Source organism: Lingula anatina, chromosome 3 (genome assembly GCF_051362555.1).
Source record: "Lingula anatina isolate TDL-2025a chromosome 3, LinAna3.0, whole genome shotgun sequence".
Lineage (NCBI taxonomy): Eukaryota > Metazoa > Brachiopoda > Lingulata > Lingulida > Lingulidae > Lingula > Lingula anatina.
The window spans coordinates 29,244,287-29,265,372 of NC_141769.1; the positions used below are offsets into that span (position 1 = coordinate 29,244,287).

At 34.2% G+C, this 21,086-nt stretch overlaps 1 protein-coding gene across 9 annotated transcripts in view; it reads left to right on the forward strand.

Annotated features, from left to right (window-relative positions):
* Positions 1 to 21,086, forward strand: part of LOC106181868 (transient receptor potential-gamma protein) — a 62,571-nt gene that overhangs the window by 27,772 nt on the left and 13,713 nt on the right. For 6 of the 9 annotated variants that reach the window (XM_087007467.1, XM_087007466.1, XM_087007472.1 and 3 more), the window contains 4 exons: positions 10,509 to 10,939; positions 11,297 to 11,329; positions 14,560 to 15,078; positions 19,968 to 20,202. In XM_087007467.1, the coding sequence (XP_086863593.1) occupies positions 10,520 to 10,939; positions 11,297 to 11,329; positions 14,560 to 15,078; positions 19,968 to 20,202 (1,207 nt within the window). In that variant the 5' untranslated portion in view covers positions 10,509 to 10,519. Of the gene's footprint in view, positions 1 to 5,144; positions 5,267 to 10,508; positions 10,940 to 11,296; positions 11,330 to 14,559; positions 15,079 to 19,967; positions 20,203 to 21,086 lie in introns of those variants that run through there. The other 3 variants (XM_087007471.1, XM_087007473.1, XM_087007469.1) reach the window with 2 other exon arrangements.

The window sequence follows — 21,086 nt, forward strand, 5'->3', positions numbered from 1 at the left end:
TACAGGTATGTAACGCATGTGTTTCTCTAGTTTATACATCAGTCTATATTGTGTAGGTGGCCTACAGCTTAATTAGTTGTCCTTCCTGTAGCATTTAGCGTTCAACATATCAGAAATATGCAAATGATAGGACCAGGGATATTTTAAAAATTTGTCCAATTGTTTAAATAATGATTGTTGAATAGTGACGGCAGTGATAGATGCTCTGCTTATGATTGACAGATGTGAACAAGATACCAGTATGACTTTCAAAGATAAAAAATTAATAATTGATAATTCCCACTCTGTGAAATGTGCCTTCATGTTATTTCTGATAAACCTGCTGTGATCAATTATAACAGTAACAAGGCATTTGGGAAAAAGTGCACTTTTTTCCTAGATCATTTGCTGATACTCTAGCTACTTCTTAATTGATGATAGGCACTGAAAAAACATATATATGAAGAATATTGTTAATTAAGACATTTTGCATAACCAGAGTGTCAAACTGCATGGTAGGGTTTCCAAGAAAGAAATAATTAAGGAACCAATGTTGTATGCTGTGGTGAAATTGGTTAACCACAAGGTAGTACCAAATCAGAAATGACATTCATACTAAAATTTCCTCTTGTTTGTTCTGAGTTGATTTGACAATGATTCAATCGTCATCTCTCTATCAGGCGTTTCATTTGGTCACAGGTCAAAAATAAATAAATAAATAAATAATAATAATAATAATAAAAATAATAATAGAATAGATGTGCACATGGAACAATCAGTCTGTTTTGTGTGAGTTGTGTCATAATTTGTCTTTACAAACTCCTTAAAGAATTGCTCTCTCTGAACACCCCCAACTGCAGCACCTATATGATTGTATAATGAAATCACTGTTGAATGATTAGTTCATGTGGCAGCTGATACCAGTCTTATAAGTTTATTCGATTATGTTAAAATGTGTGGATTTTTAAAAATAAATCAATGAAACAGCATGCATTATCTGATCTTGTTTTTGCCAAATTTATTTTTAGAATATATATTGTAAACAAAACCAGAGCCCACCTGGCTATTATACTTTTTCAAATGGCTGACTTTAATTACTATTTCAGGGACAAAGATGATAACACTTAATTTCATTTAAAATGATTGCAGTGCTGGTAGAATTATTATTTGACTTCTGCAAAGAATATAACTTACTTAAAAGCAATAATTATGTTTTTGAGTGATGAGGGCACTCAGGCAGTAACTATACATTTGTTGCCATGTAGATAACATTTTCTTGGTTTCATATTAATATATCTCCATTAAATGAATACTTTATACTGGTATGATGGTTAGGCAAGTATTCTATATTAGAAATTATCCTAGACTGCCTAAAATGAGGTGTCTGGCACAACATGACATCATATGATTAATGAAATTAGAAAATGTGTGCGAATCTGGGAGGTCGGGTTAACAGCAATAAGGCGTCTGATCAGGGTACAACTCTGTGCCAGGGATGTTATCTCAGAAAGCAATACAAAGGTTACACGCATTAAAACACTGCTTTTGTGCAATATACTGTAATTTGACAGATCTTAAGAAAAAACGTCCAGAAAAAAATCATTAAATGTGGTTATTACTTGTTCTTTTTAAGGGGTAAAATGATCAAATTATCAGATGCATAATTTTATAGTCACAAAATAATATTTCTAAAATAAAATTTCTAAAATTTAAAAAATACAGTATCTGTAAAATTTACAAATTTCACCCATTGAAAAGATTGCCAATGAGTAATTACCATAAATTCTGTCTTTTTTTTTCTTTCTTTTTTTTTTTCTTTGCTGTGCCATTATTGCTAGTCTGCATTATTTCTGATGCCACTCTCCTCTAAATCCCATGGAATCTTGCTTTTCATGTTAGTCAAAACACTTTCGGCTATTTTGGATGAATGCCATTAGAGTGGTAGACATGGTATTTAAGAAAGATGCACCCAGCAGGTTATGCCTAAATACATAACCACATGAGGAGTGATGATTTTCAAAGTGGTTACCAATAGAGGTATTTTGTTCTTTTCTTAAGACTTCTTCTGTCCCTGCGTTTCTCTTGACAAAGTTGGAATGATTTCATCATGTAATACCAGTCCTATATTTCTTTTAAGCTCTGTCCATCAGACTTAATTGTCATTGAAGGTTGGAGAAGGAGGTTATGGCCTCTCTTTTGCCATATATAATAATGTAATGTTAATCCCAAACACCAAAGCCTACAGAAGCATGTTATTGATGTATTCATCATTTATGATGCAGAATTAAAAGATGTCTTTTACTGTATTATTTTTATAAAATGTTTTCCTGGCAGCCAATTTGGAATTATGGTAATTTGCCTCCTCCCATCCTCTCCGTTCTGGCAGATGATTCTGCTACAAGTGAATGCTCTTCAGTGCTGCCCTTGTCAAATTTGCTTCTTCTGTCAATAATCTCTATGGAGTTTTGTGACAGCCAAAACTTCAAGGTTTTTTTATTCCGCTGAGAGACCATGCAGTGATATTTATTATGCTTTCTCTGGTTGCAGCTGATCTGTACCTATTTCCTTCTCAATTTTTTATTTTTGATTCAACTTTTTCTTATTTTTACTTTAATTATATTAATAGGCACTGTCATGCATTAATCATTGCTTGGTTATGCATCCTGACAGATCAGTTACAGATAATATTTCAATGCCTTTCTTTATCTACCACTCAAAATGTAATACAACACAAACATTGTGAAGTGTTCTGAAAGGAAAGATTATATGGTATGATTGATTGCTGTGTAGAAGACTTTAATGTGAGTTTTCATCGACCATTTTCACATAAGTCTCTGAGTTTTTGCGCAGCTTTAAATTTTTTCTCTCTCTAATAAAACAAGTGGTAAATGAAAAAAAAATCACATAGAAGCCTGCATGAATTGAAATCCTCTCTGGCCTTTTTGAATGTTTGATGGTAAATAATTTTGTGAAGTTAAATTTCCCAGCCTATATTCTCCTTCGTGAGTCTAGAATTCTCTGATACCAATGAAGTTGCATCGGTTGGCCTCATTGGCCAGCAGGTAGATGGTATGATGTGAAAAGTGTCAGCACACTTGTCTTCACACCCAAGACCAAGGGGCCATTCAGAATGAGAAGACCCGAGTGCTAGCTGGCCCATGGCCTTAGTATAGCAGACCCACATGAAAGGAAGACCGCTTAATTCTGGAATGGTCTCTCCGCCTCTTACACAGCTCCCCACGCGTTTTCCTCTAGTTTGTAAAGTATGTGTAAAGTATTATTTTTTCAACATTTTCTTCTAGTTTATAATTTTCTTTCTTCAGTTCAGTGAAGGTATTATGGTGCATTACATAAAGTGTTTAATTTCATAATTTGACAATGTGAACATTAGTTAACATGCATGTGTCATATTACAATCTATACACCAACAGTGATCCTCCTTCTACAATGGTAAAGCTGTTCACATTTCCTTCCTTAATATTTTTAATAGCCAGTAGTTTTTTTAAATATCATCTGCCCTGTTTATTGACAAAATGGAAATGGAAATTATAGCCCGATTATGTATATCACGTCATTTCACCGGCCCACATGTGTCTTTATTTACTATGAATAGAGAGGTGCTTGAAATTGTTGTCTGAGCTGATGGCATATGCTCCATGAGAGCCTGATGTAGTTAGTTATTCTATCCTAATGGATAGCAGTACCCTCTGAAGATCAATTTTTATCAAGAAGAAAAAAAAAGAAGATATCAAGGTTTGTCGCTCGATCTGGACTGGGATACTGGTGGTTGGCAATTCTGAGGGCAATCCAGACAGATACATGCATCGGCAGATTATAAGTAGTTGTGCTGCCCCATCATCATTTTGAACAGATTGTTAGGGAGATTTCCCCCACACTGAATTGCTCAGGGAAGCTATTAGACTTTAAGTAGTCTATACTGGTGTAATGTAAACCACTGCTGTAGATGGTTGAGGCAGTTCACAACGCCAACAGCCATGGCTGCAGAAAAACCACTGCCTGGGGAATGGAATCATCTGCTTTCAGGTAATTTTTATTTTTTGACACATGGCAGATTTTAAAATGATGTTCATTTATTGATGTAATAAGGATGTTATGTAAAAAAATAAATTTAAAAAAAACATACATGTTGTAATGTGTAGGTTGATAGTAAATATCCAGGAAATGCTTTTAGCGTCTTCACTGTGGCCCTGTTCTCCATATTTTATTAGAGTAGGCTGCAAAATCTATAAAAGCAATATATATATTTTTTTGATGCAGTTGAGGGTTACCATTATGGTTTTTTATTTTCTATCTCTTTGCAGAAGTATCATGTGGATAGAGCATCTTTATTCTATTTTCATTGATTTCACAAGGAAATTGTTCATTTATCCAGTACTAGTTTCTTTTTCTATTCCTTTAAGCATCACCACTGTTTTCTTAATTTGGCCTTTTTCTTTGAAATTCACAACTTTTGCTACTATTGGCATCCTTTTCCCTTTCTGTGTACTCTCAGAGTAGACTGTGAAAAGCAGGAGTGTTAAATCTTCATCGTCTCTGCCAGAATTTGAGAAAGTTAATCAGAGTAATCTCTGTGTCTTCTTAGTTGGTTTCATTTATCCTTGTAAAAACAAGGTTATCGCACATACTTCTTGCCTGCTGATCTATTTTTTTTTTAATTTTAGATATCGAGTTCTTCAATTTCCCCCCATTTTCATCCTTTTATCCTTTTCATTTCATTCTTCATTGTCTCCATCACATTCTCCATGTAAGACACCCTACAGTCTATTTCATCCAGTTTTCCTAAGCACCATTTCATTTTGTCAACTTTTCTGAACACTTTTCCGCCCTAGTGCTCGCTGTGCCCCCTTGTCCATGTGTTCACACCTCCTCGTCCATGGGTTCACCCCCCCTCGTCCACGTGTTCACGCCCCCTTGTCCATGTGTTCACGCCCCCTCGTCCATGTGTTCACACCTCCTCGTCCATGTGTTCACACCCTCGCGTAAATGTGTTCACACCTCCTCGTCCATGTGTCCACGTCCCCTGGTCCATGTGTTCACACCCTCGTGTACATGTGTTCACACTATGTCATGTATGTACTTGTTTGCACCAACTAAATTGTAGTTCACAGCACTTTGTAGACCTGTCTTGATTACTTTTTGCAAGTCCCAAAGCAGCACTTTTTACCATTCATCACTGCCTTAATTGACACCATTTGGGTGCAGATATATAATGATCAGCCATGATAATTATATGAGGATCCATTATATAATAATACATGAAAGCTAGGTAAGAAACTACTACATTATTTAAGGATTAGTGTAATATACAATGCTGATATAAATTGTTGAGGTAACAACAGCTGGGGAGGTTCACTCTGAGTTTCATGGGACTTACATGTACAATGGGTTTCCTCAATATATATACTTTGCATTGACGTTATGGCTCTTATACATAAAATGGTACATGTATCAGTAATTGAAATGCTTGTAAGAAATTAAAAATTGATAGCCTAGCTGTTACATAAGATATTCACCTTGACCTGTCAAGTTAATGCTATTCATTTTGATCAGTACGTTGCCATGTAGAATTTCCACCAAAACAGGAACTTGTGAAAGAGAACAAAACCCCTCGCAAGGTACGTATTTAAAATTTCCACCCAGATTGTTGGAAACGAACTTGTAAAATAGAGCAAAACCCCTTGTAGCTTAGTCATATGTAAGGGCCAGTCGCTACATGTCGCTTTGCGAAGGGGACATGCCTGTCGGGGTGCTGGTTGTGGAAGTGGGTTCCCATTAAGCCAGAAACTTGGGGTGATTCACTCCCAATTTACTTTCTGTCAGTTTTTTTTCTTTTAGTACTTTTGACCCCCAGAAATATTGACGTGTTTGCCCTTCATCTGCTGGAAAACATTGTGTTATTTTATGTCAGTTTTTTATCAGGATTTTTCTTGAAATAAAGATATTGATTTGCTTCCGTTGAAAAACCAATTTTCCGTTGTTTGGCAGTGGATAATTCTGTCAGATTATCTATGATTTCAGATGTTGTTTTTTCTTTTTATCAGAAAACAGGAAGACTGATGATGCTATTGATTTTACCTAAAAAAAAAAAAGAAAAAAAAAAAAAAAAAGATTATTAATGTGAGAAACATTTAGATATCCCTGCTCTAAAACTGAGAAAAATGCCTTGGATTTTAAGTGGTTTTTAGAGTCTACTGAAGTGTTTTAATGTCAATGTTTGTTCACTGTATTGAATGATTTAGAAAATGGCATGGGTGAGAAGCATCTTCCTGAATTTCATGTTTTTTTTTCAAGTCCCAAAGTAAATAAGGTTTTGCATGTCACAACTGTGACTAAATTAATTCCAGTGAGTTTAACACATTTACTGTATTCCTCATGGCATACATTCTGAAACGGGATATGGAGGTGGCAGAAATACGTTCACTCAACAGATTAACACCCATGAATAATTCAAGAAAAATGTATGTAAGCTTAGGATGTTGAAATTCTTTGTCATATTTGTGGAAAGGTTTTCGCCTCTCATCTTTGATTTTCTAACACGGCAGATCATTAGAGTTGATTGATAATTCCGAAAATTGATTTTTAAATGGTTTTTTGTGCCCCATTATGCATACCTAATTATCGTCATTTTTTAAAAGATGATGGTTTGTGTTTTCATCCTTATAGCACTTCACCAGAATTGAGCAATAGTTATTGTGTAGGCCAAGTTGAATGGATTCCTTGTTTTCTGGAAATAAAAGTGGAAATTCAAGCAAGTCTATTCAAGAAGATGTTTATACTTTCTACAATGAAAGACATTTAAAGCTTGTTGAACATGCTCTCTATAACTAAGCTGAGAAATGAGAAAGTGGTTCCATTAATCAAGTATGCTTGTCTAATACATAGGCCATTTGTGAGGTTTTTCTAAAAATGATATATGAAAAATTCTTGAAAGGAAGTAATCAAAAATTTCATTGATAGAGATTTATAATTTAAATAAAAACGACGTCTTTGCAGTCTGTTTTGCCATTCAGATGACATGGATAAGGGTATTTTTGTCTATAGTGAGGAGGAGCATGAAAATGTCTTTTTGATTTGTAACTAATTGACTTATTTATTTCCCTGCAGAATGTTGCCTATTACATGCAACATTTCTCATGAATGATTTATGCATTTTGACTTGATAGTGTATCTTATGGAGTTCCTTTTCTAACATACAGAGTACATATAATGTGTTTTACATTGTTGTTGGCCATTGTTTGGCTAAAATCCCTCTCATTTGGGAATAGTTTAGTAATATAGTATAGTAAATGTAAATATAGTAAATGCATTGTTTTGAAACTAGCTTTTATTACATTTAATTTCTGAACACCTTTATCTGAAAAGTGTGATGTAAAGTTTTGGAAAACAAGCTGAATATTCATGTCTGAATGCACATTTTTACTAACAAGAAATAAAAATATTGAAACAGTATGGAGTAATTGAGGCACTTAAATTTTTTTAGTAATTGCTGTTTTTTTTTTCTTCATCTCATTATGTATCCTTTGCTTTTGACTGTTGTATTCTTGGTCGATTTGAAGCCACACAATGACTTTTTAGCAGCTATCAGGCAGAGATTGTCACTCCATTGTAAGATGACACAGATAAAAATCACTGCCTGATAACATTCTCAGTGATTTTGTTTTAACCTGGCAAATACGAAACCCATTAATCATTATATAAGGCAGACTGTGAGGCTCCCAGAAGTTAACTGTGATTTATGTTGATAATTACCTGGAAGATGTGGACTCGGAGATCTGGGGCTGTGCTGTGCTTGGAAACAGACAATCACTTTGTTGTCAGAGATGTGAATCGAGCTTCAGACACTTTTTCTTAATTGTTCTTTTGAAACTGCTCCCTGCTGAGTAGAGTGGTTCTGTGATCTCATCAATGGCAACTGTTAAGAATCATCTGCGGGATATTAGTTTTAAACAACAGGGTGTATATGGCTGAAATGACATTTCTGTGTGTGTGTGTGTGTGTGTGTGTGTGTGTGTGTTTCATGATCGTATAATTACATGCGCATATATTAGGATTGAAGAACAAAAAACACTGAAAACACGTTTGTAAATTGTACAGATGAAGTCAAAATCAATGAACAGCCAAGTTAATCTTCGTGAAAAATTAAACCTTAATCCTGTAAATAAGGGATACATTCTGTTGACTGACTGGGAAGCATGCATTGCGTGTCCATCAAGGTATGTTCACTTCTGATAAGTGTCCGTTTATTGATTTGCTGAAGATGATACAGTCAGTGTTTTAGTCATTATGACTGGGATAATGTAGATGAGGTAGTAGACATCAAGACTAGACATATCATTTCAGGTCTGTTCATTTCTTTTTCTATTGGCACTCACACACACAAGATAGAATGACACTGAACCATTCTTTTTCCATCACATACTGTTGGTGAAAGGTTTCCTATTGTTGTACTCTGCTTAGATTAATAATTATTTGTATAATTACCTGAGTGGTGGCCATGTGATTTAATTAACCAGCAATGTGTACGAAACAGAACGATTCAGAAATTTTCTATCCTCTGTGTCAGCACTCATTGCTGGTAGACATATGATTGTCTTCCTTTTAAAAAGATAACTAAAATAAATGTTATTTATGGAGCCATTGCCAAATTGTTTTCACAAAACTTATGAAGTGATCAGACCAGTTTTATGATCAAAATCATCCATTTCACTTATGATAGAAGTGATATCTCTCGGTTCACCTGTGCATCATTCTCTCTGTGTTATGGGTGCAAGTGGCCGTTAATACAACCAAGCTGCAGTATAAGGTAGGACATTACAGGAGTTAGATAAATATTAACAGGAAGCTAATGGAAGTGCGAAAGATGATTATGGTCCAAGTGATGGAAATGGGGTTTGAGTCCACGCTACTTTTGTTGCCTTAGCAACACAAACTCTTTTTCTCTCTCGCATGTTTATGTGAGATTTTTTTTAATTACTGGAGGAAAACTTGTTCACTGCAGGTCAGATGAAGGACTTATTCCTGGCTGAAGTCTCGGGTTATTTTTCGATCACTTTTTTTAGTTGATGATGATCTCGGCTGACATTTATTGGGTAGGTGAGATGAAAAAGTGATTTATATCTGCCACATGATTATTTTTATGTGCTATCAAGAGCAAGTGGAATTGCCATGCTAAGTTTATACTTTATGTTGAATATTGTATGATCATAGCCATTCTGTCCACAGCTTATTGGTAACAAGACAGATATTTTGTAGAAATGCAGGTAGGTACTGGAGGAAGCAGATGGATGGATGTACAGTAGTAAGCATATGAAGGTGGTTGGAAAAAGGGGACTATACAAACACAAAAATAGAAACTTGATTGAAATATGAAAGTCATTGTTTTACTTGATTGAAATATGAAAGTCATTGTTTTTGTTTGTGTGTTGGAACCTTATTGAAAATTTGGCACTGTATGTATAGCTGTATGGACTACTCGACTGGAAATATTAATTTGCGGCCTTCTACAGATAAACAGAAAGCTTAGATGGTAAACTTTGAATTGAAAAATAATTCAAAAAATGTTATGTCCAATCAATATGAAATGCCATAGTGTTCAAATACAGCTTTTATGTAATTAATTAAATTGGTTATTTTGTAAGATATAAGTTTAAGTCTAAGGCAAATTATATATATATATATATATATATATATATATATATATATATATATATATATATATATATATATATATATATATATATATATATATATATATATATATATATATATATATATAAAAGAAGCATTTTCTAGCCATCATTAGTATGTGGAGTACCTCTTAGTATACTTGATTGTCCAAAAATATTGTTATAAAAAAGTATCAGGTTTCCCAACATGCACTTGTAATATCTCTAAGTAATCATGATCTATGATTTATAATGGTTCAGGTGCTCTGTTGTGTTTTTGTCACAGAAGTGGGAAAATGAATCTTACAACGGCATACTGACAGAGCATCACTAATTGCGTTTTGAATGTACACTGTATGTTTACACAAAAAAAAAAAAAAAAAACAGGGGTGTACTTAGTATATTTGAAGCTTTTATCTCTGATAATTTGTAAAGTACATTTCATGGTACTTGTTGCATGTCAGAAATAGCCGTGTCATGTTTCAAATATGTTAAGGGTTCTGTAGCAATATCACTCATGATTCAGTCAGGGGATATAAACGTCATTAACACTCAGTAAACTAGAGAAAAACTGTACGAGGCTATTTGTTGATCAATTTTTTTTTTTCAAATTTGAGGATTGATGTTTTATTGTATATTTTCAAATTTAATTGGTTTCCTAGGTTACCTTCAGCAATAAACTTGGAGATACTGGAAATACTGGTGACAAAAAGGGAATTTTGAATCTGATGCATGGAATTTATCTTTCAGGATTAATGCTTTGTAAAAAACATATGTTGCCATCCTGTTAAACCCTGCTAATGATAAGTTGTGTTAATAAGATATTATAATATATCTTTCCAGATTTAAATATCATGGATAAAGTGTACCGAAAGTACCGTGAGCAGGTTTTGGCTGGGAAGATCCAGGATGAAATTGGGATCGAAGCCTTTCAGACAGATCATTTTGGCAGTGGTGTTGTCCGTAAGGAAAATGATCTGAACAATGAAGAAAAACAGTACCTCCTGGCTGTAGAGAGAGGCGACATGGCCAACGTACGTCGTTACCTAGAAGACGCGCCAGTCTATTACAGCATAAATATCAACTGTACAGATCCACTGGGAAGATCGGCGTTGCTAGTGGCCATTGAAAATGAGAATCTTGAAATGATCGAACTTCTTTTGAGTTTTGGAGTTGAGATGAGAGATGCCCTGCTCCATGCTATTAATGAAGAGAATGTGGAAGCAGTAGAGTTATTGTTGCAGTATCAAGCATCGCGGAAAAAAGATTTGACTGTGAGTATGAGATCAAAATTAAGTTTGAAAGCCATTATAATTTTGGCCTTCATGTTTTGATGGCTGTCTTCAGACTTTTTTCAATGGTTATCGGCCCATTTCATATTGAGTGGTATAATTTAGCAATGCAGTCTGTACCGATACACTTTAAGAGATTGACAAATAATATAATTTTTTTGATATTTTATAAAATTTCATGCTTCATACCCCCAAACATTTTATTTAAAAAATAGTGCATTTGTCTCACCTGTAACTCTTTATACTGCAAAAAAACAGGAGGAATAAAAATGAAAACAATATATAACTCCTTTTTCTGAAATAAGATGATATATATAATTTGGTTGCTACTTTCATCAGCTTATGGGCCATTCTGGAGATCGGGACATGGAGGTATAGTATATATAGTCTCCTTAATTAGGTGCATGTTCATCCTTATCAGCCCAGTAGCCACAGGCTCAAAAGTGATGAGTCAAGCACCTTCCATATTTGGGGAGTTTGGAAGGGGGTGGGGGTTGGGGGGGGGGGTCCAGAGGGGTGCTCCCCGGCAAATCTTGTTCAGATGCATCAAATTATGCCGTCCAAAAGTACACCCTGCCTGGTTATAAAATTAGAGTGTTTTAACCCTGATAGACAATTTTCACTGAAATGCACAAAATTAGGGTTTCAGGTCAAAAATATTTATAATTCAAATTTGACAAAATGGGAAATTCCCCGACCAGGCAAGCACCAGTCTGCTACAGGCCTGCCTCAAACACATGGCCATTACACAGTAGTTTGTAGTTAATAACCTTCAGTAATCATTTTGTTAGTTGATTTTAATAGTCCCCATAGATCCTGACTAACTAGCAGGTATCTCTGAGTAGGTGGTTAGCAGGTGGTGGTGTTTTTATTTATTTATTTATTTATTTTATTAGACGTTGAATCTTTTTCAAGATGGTCTCTTGGTGCTGTGAAATGAATCCCTTGTCTGTGTGTTGTGTGGAAAGGAACTTTTCAAGGTTTGTCAACCTTGCACAATGTTAAGTAGTTCTAAATCCATATATCTGTTGTTAATTGTGATGTTAACTAAATGTGTAACTTATATCTTTTTTCAACCTAAAATTTTTGATTCCATTTAAAGAAAAAGAAAATTTTTTTAAATATATATAAAATTTCTCAGGAACTTCTATTGAAGTCGGATTACTGAAAATTATGAATTTTGGAATCATAAAATACTTGGCAGAAGGGGTGCTTTCCTAAGTTGTCAGTGCAGTAATTACTGCCATAGATAAGATAACCTTATACTGCAGGAAATCAGTTGTCAAAAACAATTAAGAATAGAATAATTGAGTAGAGTTGGCAATGCTGTATGTAGAGGCAGAAAGACAGTGACATCTTGTTGTGACTACCATTATCAAAGCCATTTCCAAATTGATTTCCTTTGCCCATGCGGTTTTGAGTTTATTATTGATTATTGTTGCAGAATTGAGATAAAAACCCTGACATCTACTAGCTGTAGGTCTTACTAACTGTATTTCATGACGGGGGAATAACCAAAAGTACTCAGAATAGAGAGGCAATAATTGACCTGAACTCCACAGAAATTGCCAGATGTTGGAACACATTCAAAGATCCAAGATTACTACAAAAATTTGGGGATGACAGGGGTAGAAAATTTAATGTACTTCAATTGCTTTTCAATTATTTAGCTTTGGGGTTGTTTGGAGAGGGGTTTATCCCCCTTGCTCCACCCTTAACTTAAAACTTTATTGATTGATATGTGATATGACTTGACTCTGACATATGAATATGTGCAAATAATGAAATTAAATTTCTTGAAGTGACACAGTAAACATCTGCTGTAAGATGACTGACAAATGGCATGTGACAGCTTTCATCTCAGTTCATATCTTCCATGCCAGATAATCACCCTGAGTGTCAGAGGCCTCTTTATTATATCAACATAATTTTACAGGGTACTGGATTCAGCGGAGGTACATGTAAGCTGGTAACAGAGAAGAGTCTCCAGTGACCTCAGGGTGTCTAAGGGACCGTTCCCATTGAATTTTGTCGACCTAGCTTATGCCCACTGATTCCACTCTTGCTGAATGCCATCATATCAGAGGACTAACACTCCTCCTTCTGGCATGGAGTATAATATTGAAAAGTTGGTGATAGTACGAGTACTTTGGAAACAATAGTGGGCATGTTAGTCTTTTAATCTAATTGCATTCAGCAAGAGTCTCCCTGGAGTTAGTGAGCATTAGCTAGGACTACAAAATTCACTGTGAACGGTCACTGAAATGAGCTACAATTAAGCTTAATTGATCACCAGTCAATCGATCAGATTCTCCTGTTGCAGAAAAAAATCCATGAGGTTGGAAATATGAATAGTGACTGTACAAGAATGAAATAACCTCTATTTTGAAAACTCATTTCGCTCTTCTCTTTGGTCTACAATTGAGATTCATATAGTTTTGTAATCTTTGTTTATAACAAAGCAAGATGGTTTGGAGTGGAATGCATTTTTCTATGCAAGACTGATTTTTTATCTGCTTGTTTCACATCTGAACTTCTATGGTTCCTTTGAGATTAGGGAGGTTTCAGAAATCAAAATGAATCCATCACTGTAATGAAAGTGTCCCCTTTATCTGAATGGTATGGATTTCAAGAGAACCACGAAAGATAGTATTGCACTTTATTTTTTTTTCTTATATCAAATTAAGAAATCTGGCATTTCCAGTGATTTGAAGCCATTTCCAATGTCTCTCTTGAAAAAAGAATGACCTTACACATCAAACACAGGTCATTGCATTTTAAAATTATGATCTGCAAGAAACCCCTTGGAGATATTAGATTTTTTCTTATTGATATCTGTGTATCCAGATGGAATTGATGAGATGGTTTTGTCCAGTTGTAAAAGCCCCTGGTGATAAAGTAATGTACTTTTGAAATAGAGCATCAAGTCTTGGCATTTTTCTTCTCTTTTGAGCACTTGATGAATAATTGTTTTAAGCCCAGAACTTTTTTTGGGCTGAGAGGATGGTATCAATTGAAAACCATATTTCTGTTATTCAAAAAAACTACTATTATAGGGAGTATTCAGCATCTATGCTTCTATGATTTTTGTACATCAAAAGATATTTTAATATTAACAGAGAACAGGGTTTGATTGTCACTGAACATCTTGTCTGAGCCTTGCTTGGGATTCCAAAGCTATCATGATATTCCTCAATTACCTTTTCCAACATCTCAATGGGATGGTTACTTAAAGTGCAGATTACTAGCTGGATGGGTGCAATCAAGCTGTCTGTCACATCCATTGCAACTTAAAACAAAATTAGTGAAAGCAAACATGGATTGGCCATTGATGTGAACTTTCTAGTTAAAACCTGCAGGCATTGTCTTTGAGCGTCTGCCAAAATCCATTTCTCTTTTTTCCCGTATAAGCCTCATTGAGTGGACAGGTCTATTTTTTCACTATTTGTCACTATCATTTTCAAAAAATATTTAAACATGGCATTATTTTTACATTTAATGGTTATCTAAGTCATGAATTTTATTTTGCCACAAATATTTTGTCCTATTTGCCTCAATTCAGTAATTATTCTGTATTTTTTTCATGTTTCTGTATTTTTTAGGGCTACCTCGGTGGAACCCCTTCAGATTCCTTCACCCCTGACATCACTCCCATTATTCTGGCTGCACATAGAGACAATTATGAAATCATCAAGATACTCCTGGACCGGGGTGATCGCATACCAAAGCCGCACGACGTACAATGCAGCTGTCGAGAATGTGTAGCAAACAGTTCCGATGATATTTTGCGACATTCGCGATCACGTATCAACGCGTATCGTGCTCTTGCTAGTCCTAGCCTTATAGCACTGTCCAGCAAAGACCCAGTTTTGACTGCATTTGAACTGAGTTGGGAGTTGAAACGACTGAGCCGAATTGAGAATGAGTTTAAAATTGAGTATGAGGGTTTATCTGTGCAATGCCAGGATTTCGCAGTGGATCTCTTAGACCAGACGAGGGGATCTCATGAACTGGAAATTGTTTTAAACCATGACTCGAGTGGTGCTGTGCCTCATGATTCAAGTCCTGATAGGATGAAACTCAGCCGCCTCAAGCTGGCTATCAAGTATAAACAGAAAAAGGTAGGTCCATCATCATATGGAGCTGAATGCCCTTATTATTTTTTCTTGAAACGTTTAGATCTGTTGTCTGATATGTTGACACCTGAGAATGGAGTGAAGCTATAATAATTTGAAATGCGTAGAATATACATTAATGCTAGGGTCTTCAACGAGGTGTTAGTTTTTAGATTGGTGATTTAGTATAAAAAGATTTCATTATCTTGTCTCATTAAATGGAAATTGTGAAAGTATTAAATCAATATTATTTATATGTAAAATATTTTATATTTATTACTGTGTTATATTGCTTTAGTAATATATAGTCATCTGATTAAGAAAAAGATTGTGTAAATTATTTTCTAGGTTGGTTTTTAGGAGGTCAAATTGAACTCTAAAAATGTATTTATTGCAGCACTGGTATTCAATTACAATGATGGAAGAAAAAAATTTTTGGTTAAAAAATGAAATAATGCCTCTAATATTTTGTTCTTCTTCTTGTCAGAGCAGAAATTAAGTACATTTTAGTCAAAATTTCAAAATTGATGACCATTTTGAGTATGGCAGCCATATTGAAAAAGCTGCTATGCAAAATTCTCATTAATTGCCAATACCATAGTCAGTAATTTTGACAAAGAATAAATAAATGGATAAATAAAATCAATGAAAAGAAAATTGAACAATAATATAATCCCATTTTGCCAATTTCTCCTCTTGCTCTACAAACTGGAATAAAAAACTACTCATAATTGCATGCAAAATTAATACTTGACAGTGACAAATAGAAACAAAAGTATTTTTCCCAGTAAGCATATTTTTGATTATAGTTAATTTTTTTAGGTGACTGTAAGGTTTTGGTAATCAGTAAGTAAAATTCTGTCACCAAGGAACAAACTTTTATATATTCCAGTCAGCACCATTGTATATGTTACTCCATAGATTAATTAAAATATTGCCATTTAATCTTTACAAATGATTGATTGACTTTAAACTTGTGTGAATCTGTAGGTTCTTGTGTTAAGTGCTTTTAATGAGGGCATCACTCTTTAATTGTAAAGCTAAATGGCAGAAGTCAGGTAGTTTCTCTGTCAGTGGGTCGTGATTGGCACATTGAACACGCGTGGCACGCGTGCTCTAAAATAAGATGGAGTTTTGCTTAATCAGTCTTAAATCTAGTGTATGTTTATCAAGTCTGAAATCAGGCAGTCTTTACCCTTTGCAAAGCATAAAAAGGTCGCTTCAAAATGCCAGTCATTTGCGTCATCAGGTAAATATTTTCTTTCATGATTATCTGATATTTTTGTACTTTTCCTTTCCCTGTATGCTGCACAATTGGCACATGTTTTTGTTGAAGTACTGAGTTTCCTGCACCATTGCTTGCACACATTTTATGTAGTTAGGAAGTTAAAGAAATAAAGATTTTGTTGCCATGCACTTTTGCACGCTCCTCAAAGCTTTCTGCTATATGCTGGAGTGGACGCACACTTTACGTAAAGATAATTTGCTAATAAGGATAGATTTATTTAATTTCCCATTCTCTACAAAGTTCTCATCTTTTCAGTTTAACTACTAAGTGTTTACTATCTTAGAACAAACTTTTAGAGTATCAATCTGTTTTTTTTTTTTTTTTTTTTTTTTTTTTTTTTTCGAGAACTGGCAAAGGAATCGAGCCATTTTGAAGTGCTTCCATGTCAATGGGGCTTTGAAAATGTGGACATCATCATCTCTACACTGCAATATCTTAATTGCAATAACTTGATGGAGAGTGATCCCCATCTAGACAGATCTATTTCCTATACAAATTGAATAGCTTCCTATCCTATTGCGAATATTATGTATACTACAGATTACATAAACATTTCGGAGTACTTCCAAATCCACAGGTGACTGTGACAGGTGTGATATCAGTACCTTGTATATTGATGACTTCAGGTGTGAAATGGATACATGTTATTGCTTATAAAATTGATTGCCATGGAGTGTAGATAATCCTGAAAGCTAGTAGAGCACATGCATGCTGTTTCATCTAATTTTTGATCAGCATATTTTTCTGTTGTGGATCAACTCTAATTTTTCCTTATAATTAAGGTTGAAAATTTCCTCAAATAGATGAATTGCCAATTATTTCCTCAGTCAATGGTAATTTTTCATAATTATGTAACCTTACTGCTTGCTAATGTTTCATTAATTTTTTTCTTCTGTAATAATGATAATAATTATTATTATAATTATCATATATCATAACAAAATCAGATTGTTGGTTTTCCCAAATAGTCTTTTTTTAACAATGCCTCAAAATAAATTAGTTGATAGAAAGATAAATAAAGAAAAATTAAGTTGGAAAAAAAATAAGTTGGCTTTGTGTCATAAAAAATCATGCATATGAAAAATAGATAATGTTGGAAGAAGTGATACGTTAGAAATTTTTGAGCTATCACAATTCATCATACGTATCAGTGTTTCAGTGTCACTTGCTTGGAAAAAGAGTAAATTTTCAACATTAAGGGCCTGGTGAAAAAAGTCCAGAGTGCAAGGTTAACATGAAGTAGCAGGCAAATCACATGAAGTGCCCTGGAGAATTGTATAGATTTCCAAGAACCAAAACCATTAATGATACCTAGTTCATGTCATGTGTTTTTTTCTTTGAAATTTAATGACAAATCTGCTCAGGCAGGCACGTGAAGTGTTTGCCAATTTCTCAAGTAAAAAAAGGGGAAAAATTGGAAAGCTTATTTCATGGAAAAACTTGAGAAAAGCATGCAACTTGTAGCTGCATGGTCATGTTGAAAAATATCATGCAGCTACAAGTTTTCAGCAGAAAGGGAAAAAATTAATGTCTGGGCAATAACCGATTGACCTCTGTACTTTTGGATTAGATAAGAAGTTGTGAGGTGTATGTGAGAGATTTTTGTGAGACTCCCAATTTCAGCCTTGTCATTTTAGTCTTTTAAAGCCATTTGAGAAAAATGTTATGTCTTATTTATTCATACCAGTTAAGACCGGCTTCAGAATTGGCTCATTTTATGATGCTCATACCAAGTCTATTGCACATCCATTACACTCAATTTTTATCATTCCGAAAAAAAAAACAAAAACAAAAAAAACTGGCTATTACTAACAAATCATGAAGTGGCATATTACAAGTAGTTTGGTATATGTTTCAAGGTCATTACTCCCTTGGGCAGCATGGAATTCCCACTCTGAGTTGATCTGAATGTATTACATTTCTTTCCTATTTAATGCTGATGCAACTTGAAGTGTCATACTAGTATTAGAAACCAGAAGTTAATATACGAAATATAGATGAAAACTAAGAGTTTGATGGATCCGAGTATGATTGAATTGCCCTGTAAGAGCTCGAGGCATGAGATAAACCCAATGGTTAATTGAAATGTACCACCAGTATCCATTAACTTGGGTTAGATGATCACACTGGAGGTGTTATAATTGTTCTGATGTGTCAATTTACTATTATGCTAAATATAGCTAAAATTTTTAATAGCCAAATACTTTTAGCGATATGAGTGTTACTAAATAATGAAAGAACAATGAAATATTTTTGTTTCTTCAGCTAATCAAAAGTATACTAATAGTATGTAGGATTTTATCCCAAAAACATTTATTTTTCAATTGTTTGACATATTTCTGCATCCTTGGATTTGATGTTTTGTTCGATTTCTAATTTAATTTACTTCTAAGTGACTGGCCAGATATTTAGATAGCCATGTCTTCCTATCGTTTTATGTTAGTTTGTTCTCATATTTTAGGGTGAGATATTGATACATTAAAATATGAGTATGAATTCTGGACACTTTCAAAAAACATATAGTACATATTATTAACCTTTAATTGTTATTCTCCATTTGCAAAAAGTTCTTTGCTAGTGAGAGTCAGCAAGATAACAATTAATATTGTCTGCATTTGTGACATGTATTTCACCAACACTGCAAAGCCTTGAAAACATCACAAAGGTTGTCTGATTTATGATAAATAGTTAAACATTGATTAATAATACGCTGAAAATCAAGTTGTAGCTTACATTAACGATATTGTGAATTCAATGTGATAACACAATGATGATTTGCCTTATCTCTTTTCTGCCTTGGCTATGGGTCTGCAATGCACTGTGATACAAATTCATTTGAATTTTTTTTTCTTCACATCACATTTCAGTGTATTCACTTGCTTTAAAAAAAGTAGAGAAAAATGAAGGCAAGGTAATTGTCCTATTGGGAATATCACAGTTTAGTTACTGCTCAATTTTATGTCTTATGCTGAGCTAATGGGCTGTCTCTGCTATCCCAAATACATTTCATGATCATCAAAACATCTTTTAAGGTTAGGTTTTTCTGTATAGCCCCTGATTTATCTTTTTTCTTGCCATTTATCAGAGTAAATGAAGTCTGTTTGTCACGTGCACTGTTTTAATACCCGATATTGTGGTTTTGGTAGTTGCTGATAGTGTTATTTTACCATTTCACAGACATTGGATGCTTGTTAAGGTGGATTTATGCATCCCTTGGGTCCCCTTTAAACCCTTTAAATCAAGATAAATGGTTGTTGTCGCCTCACAGACGTGTTTAAACTGAATTTGTTACCCTTTTCAAATTGAGTATCAATTGACTCTTGATCTTGTCAGAATCTCTGTTTATGACTTTGATTGGAGATATATGGTTACTTTCAGGGGTGCATCAGTGAAACAAGATAAATATATTCACAGGCACCTCACTTGCACTTGTTAAATTTATTTCTCCCTTTAGCTGCATGTGAATAGGCAATAACTTTGTTAATTCAGTCAATTGTCCAGAGAACATGAGCTCACAGCACATAATATATAAAATGACTTTTAGAAATGCACATTTTATTGTTTGATCACTTTTTGATTTTTCACATTTTTATTTTTTTAATTTCAGTTTGTAGCACATTCAAATTGCCAGCAACTCTTAGCGTCGCTGTGGTATGAAGGTTTACCTGGTTTCCGCAGGCGCCATATTGCCTTCAAGGTTATCATGACCTCGGTCATCGGCATGCTGTTTCCATTGTGGTCATTAATCTACATCATGGTGCCGAAAAGTTCTTTGGGAAAACTTCTTCGGAAGCCATTTGTCAAGTTTATATGTCATAGCTCCTCCTATTTCACATTTTTGTGTAAGTATTCAGCAGAAAAGCCGTTTCATCATGATTAATTTGGTGTGACTGTTGATTGATGAGTTTGTCCATAATAAAGGAAATAGATATTGAATGTTTTTGTAATTACATAATATGCAAGGTTATTGCCGTCATCAGTTGGAAATAAAGACGTGTATTGTATTGATCTTGGTTCTCATTTCTTGATAAACCTGTATTAGGTTTTTAAGGGAAAGATTTATGTAGCTGGCATTTGGCAAATTGGGAAAAATGGTATCATTATTGTTAATATAAATATTTGGTGTTTAATTATCAAATGCCATCTTGAATGGCATGATTATGCTTGTCAAAGGCGCATTCAGATCAAATCAAATACAGCTAACTTACTTGAAAGCATGCTGTGAAAACCCTATAATAGACACTGAATCAATTCCCCTGCAGGGATTACCCAGTAAGCTTTAAGGTGGTTCAGCCATATTGATCTGCAGATCTATTAGTCCATGGATCAACTTTGGTTGTGAATGTGGCCAAAGATTCTAAGTTATCTACTAGAAGACCCCATTTATCTTCCTCAAAACAGGAATTTAATTGTAGCAGTTTGTGGTTATGAGCCAATGGTCTCGAAATTTATATTCTGTTTCATAAACGTGAAATATTAACATTTATCATTCTGATCTAGTGTGTAGCATGAAAATGTTTGATGTATTTACCCTTGTTTGTGTATATCTCTCCAAAAGGTTTTTAATGAGAAGATATTGCAAAGTATCTTGACATTGAAAAGGTTTAGTATCTGCTTAAAAATAATGCTTTTCATCCTACAACTTGTGAAAAGATGTAACAGGTTTTTCAAAAATCCTCAATTGGATTCTGTATAAAATGTAAGTTAAAGTGAATCAAGAAGGTTC